The sequence below is a fragment of the Propithecus coquereli genome, unplaced genomic scaffold, assembly GCF_000956105.1.
Source record: "Propithecus coquereli isolate 6110/MARCELLA unplaced genomic scaffold, Pcoq_1.0 Scaffold386, whole genome shotgun sequence".
NCBI lineage: Eukaryota > Metazoa > Chordata > Mammalia > Primates > Indriidae > Propithecus > Propithecus coquereli.
Window position 1 is genome coordinate 1,157,508 of NW_012149574.1, and position 3,084 is coordinate 1,160,591.

The following is a 3,084-nucleotide window of genomic DNA, read 5'->3' on the forward strand; positions in this document are numbered from 1 at the left end:
CTGAGTCCCCGTTTCCTCATCCGTGATGAAGTGTGGTTGACAAGATGCTCTTTAAGGTCCATTATAATTCTACAACTCTGTCTTTTCCTCCTAATCATCCCCAGATTTCTGCTGTCACTGAGAAAATGGTCCAAGATTGAAGCACGGGCCCAAAAGAAAAGTAACAATTTATTGCCAAACACATCCAAGGTAGACATATACTAATATGTTTTGCTCTTCATTAATTTAGTGTCCTGGATTACGTAAAATCTGAAGTTCCCTACTACAGTTGTTTTACCATCCTTTTTAATTTGGGACCACATAATGCTGGAATGCTAAGGAAGAAATGACTTCTAAAAACAGGAGCACATATTTAGGATATTAAATCTGAGGCCCTTGAAAATCAAAGCCTGACTGATAGAAATTTTTAGGTCTGATGCCTAAATTATAATTAACCTTTCTTCTTCTTTTAATAAACAGTATCACCTTACCCTAAAGAACAGGTCAAGTTGCAGGTACCTCAAGTAAGTACCACTCCAAAGGCAGAGACAGAATCCCTTTGCAAATATGCTGGCATGATGTGTGTATGTTTTTGCCAAAGAATGACCAGTGAAATAATCATTTAATTACAAACACCAAAAGGGTATGCTGCTGCAAAAATATGGTTCATACTCCTTTGAACCTGCCTATTCTGTCCAGAGTTGAAGTCTTCTTTTACTTACTGTTACTGGTACAGATTATAATTGCTTTAAATAGATATGATAAACTTCACTCTAAATTGGCACCCCCAATGAGTAGATTGGAATTCTAGCCCTACGTCTTTAAGCAATCTGCCAGATGTATGTCCCATTGCACCATGGGGTCCCCAGAATCCCCAAGGGAAAGAGGGTACCTGGCAGAGTAGCATTGCATACCATTACCCAGGCTTTGATTTCAGGCATAGTATAATAATATTAGTTTTTAAGCCAATCAGAAAGGAAGGAGATCCAAGGCACACAGTGGATGGCCATCCCTTTGGGATGCTGGCCTACTAGGTAAACTGACTATCAGTTGAACATTGTCATTGACAATAATGACCACAGAAGTGATGTCTCACCTGTAATGTGATGGCGGCTTTCTTGGTCATGGACTGATAGACACCATTAAATTCCACATTGTGGTCAAGATCATACACCGGGCACTGTAGCATGCATGAGGGATAAAAAGGAAAGCATCCCTAATGTCATATAATGTCATACCACACCTAGGTCCTGTCAGGGCCTTTCACCTGGATCACAGAGCAGGGGGTCCTTACTAAGACAGAAACCATGAAAATTTTCCCCCCTAATAGTCATTAAATAGTGGTCCTAAAACTTGGTGCCTTCTCCTCTAAAACCAGTCACTTTATATTGAAGAGAATTATAAACCGATTGTCTTAAAAGAGTATAACATTTTCCCCATTTTTTGTTAACGCCTCATGGGACAGAAAGGACCCAATGTTACAATAAAAATTTAAAAACAAATGGTAGGTTTCCATTTTATTTTTCTTATGGAACCCGCAAGTTGGTCTTGTTTGTTTTTCTCCCTCCCTCCCTCTTTCCTTCTCTTCTTTGTTGATTTTGGTGAGAAGTCAACTATTCTTTATGTCTCTAAATCAATGTCTGCAAACATGGACTGCCCACTTTGTGTTCACAGATACTGTTCTTACTATTTGGCAGTTTTGGGGGAGATACACAGTAAGAGGGCAACATGGTTCCCACCCCTTTCTTTCATTTGCTCTGGGATAATGTTAATATAATGCTCCATATTCCATATTAGAAGGTTGACAGGTTATCAGCACTCACCATGATATTCTGGACTGAGACAACAGAACATGGATAAGCCATTTCAGACACCACTTTAATGATAACTGAGTCCACATCTTTGGGAAACTTGTACAGAAAATACTGAGAATAAGAAAAAGAAAGACATTTATTAATATTTTCACATGAATAGGATTGTTTCCTCTACTATTAGATGCAAAATTCATATGTAAATCTCAGTGAATCTCCATTAATTAATTCAGTCAGCCATTTACCTCAGACACATTGCATAACTAACTGCTCTGTGCAGGGCTCTGTGCCAGATGTTAGGAATACAGCAATGAATAAGACAAACTAGCCGTTGTATTCAATGTTGCCATTTCATTTTTCCATGGTATGACCATTTCTCTCTCAACCAAACTTTGACACACTTCAGTCCATTTCCTACTTAAGAAACACCACCCCCACCCCTTTGAATTAGAGATATGCAGGATATAACATGAGACAAAATTTACTTCTGTGTGTTCATTGTGAAATATGAAGCTCCGTGTTGAAAAGCAGATAAGCCTGTTCTTCAAGAATTTTAACTGCCTTCTCATAGATGAGAATTGAGAATTAGCACTTGACCAATCCCTCCTCTGGATCTTTTGCTAAAGAGTCTATTTGCTGGCTGGAAAGTACTGAGAAGATATTTAGATTCAAAGATCAAGCCCTACATATAGTCCCTTGAAATATGTTCATAATTTTGGGCAAGCTGAAGTATCTTTTAAAGTATTTCTCAAATATCACCAGAATCAGGAAACATTTCTATTTTTTTCTTTTTATTTTGAACTCTGATCCTGTTCCTTCTAAGGAAACCTTTCCAATTGAAAGAGGTTATACTGTTTACCTACTTAGATTATGAATCCACTGGAAAAATGTATGAACACTAAATTGTAAAAATGTTGCTAATGATGAAGAAAGGGGCATTCTGCCCAGTAGTTACAAATACAGTAACTAGTTGAGAAGCTGTGTTAAGCTTATGATAAATATTTTGAAGAAACCAACCCAAACAAGCTTCATATCCTAAGACTCTAATAAACTTATCACTTTAAAAGAGAGGCAAAATATGTTACAACTTAATTTTGTTTTCCAACATCCTCTTTACTAACACTATTTCAAGAACTAGGGCATTAAAAATAGAATGTTTTTCAATAATCCAAAGCTTTCTAAATGGGGAAAAAATCATCTCGAGATTAAGGAATGTCATTAATGATGCTATTTGTAAATCTACTCATACTGCATAACAGATGGCAATACCCCCAAGAGCCCACTTCACTTTGGA

The 3,084-nt window shown here is 37.3% G+C and overlaps 1 protein-coding gene across 1 annotated transcript in view; it reads right to left on the bottom strand.

The window, feature by feature from the left end:
• The window catches only part of SIDT1 (SID1 transmembrane family, member 1), a 104,518-nt gene that overhangs the window by 62,187 nt on the left and 39,247 nt on the right, over positions 1–3,084 (bottom strand). The window contains exons 5-6 of the mRNA XM_012652217.1: positions 1,803–1,904; positions 1,076–1,159 (exon numbers count right to left, since the gene is read on the bottom strand). Of these exons, the coding sequence (XP_012507671.1) occupies positions 1,076–1,159; positions 1,803–1,904 (186 nt within the window). The remainder of the gene's footprint in view (positions 1–1,075; positions 1,160–1,802; positions 1,905–3,084) is intronic.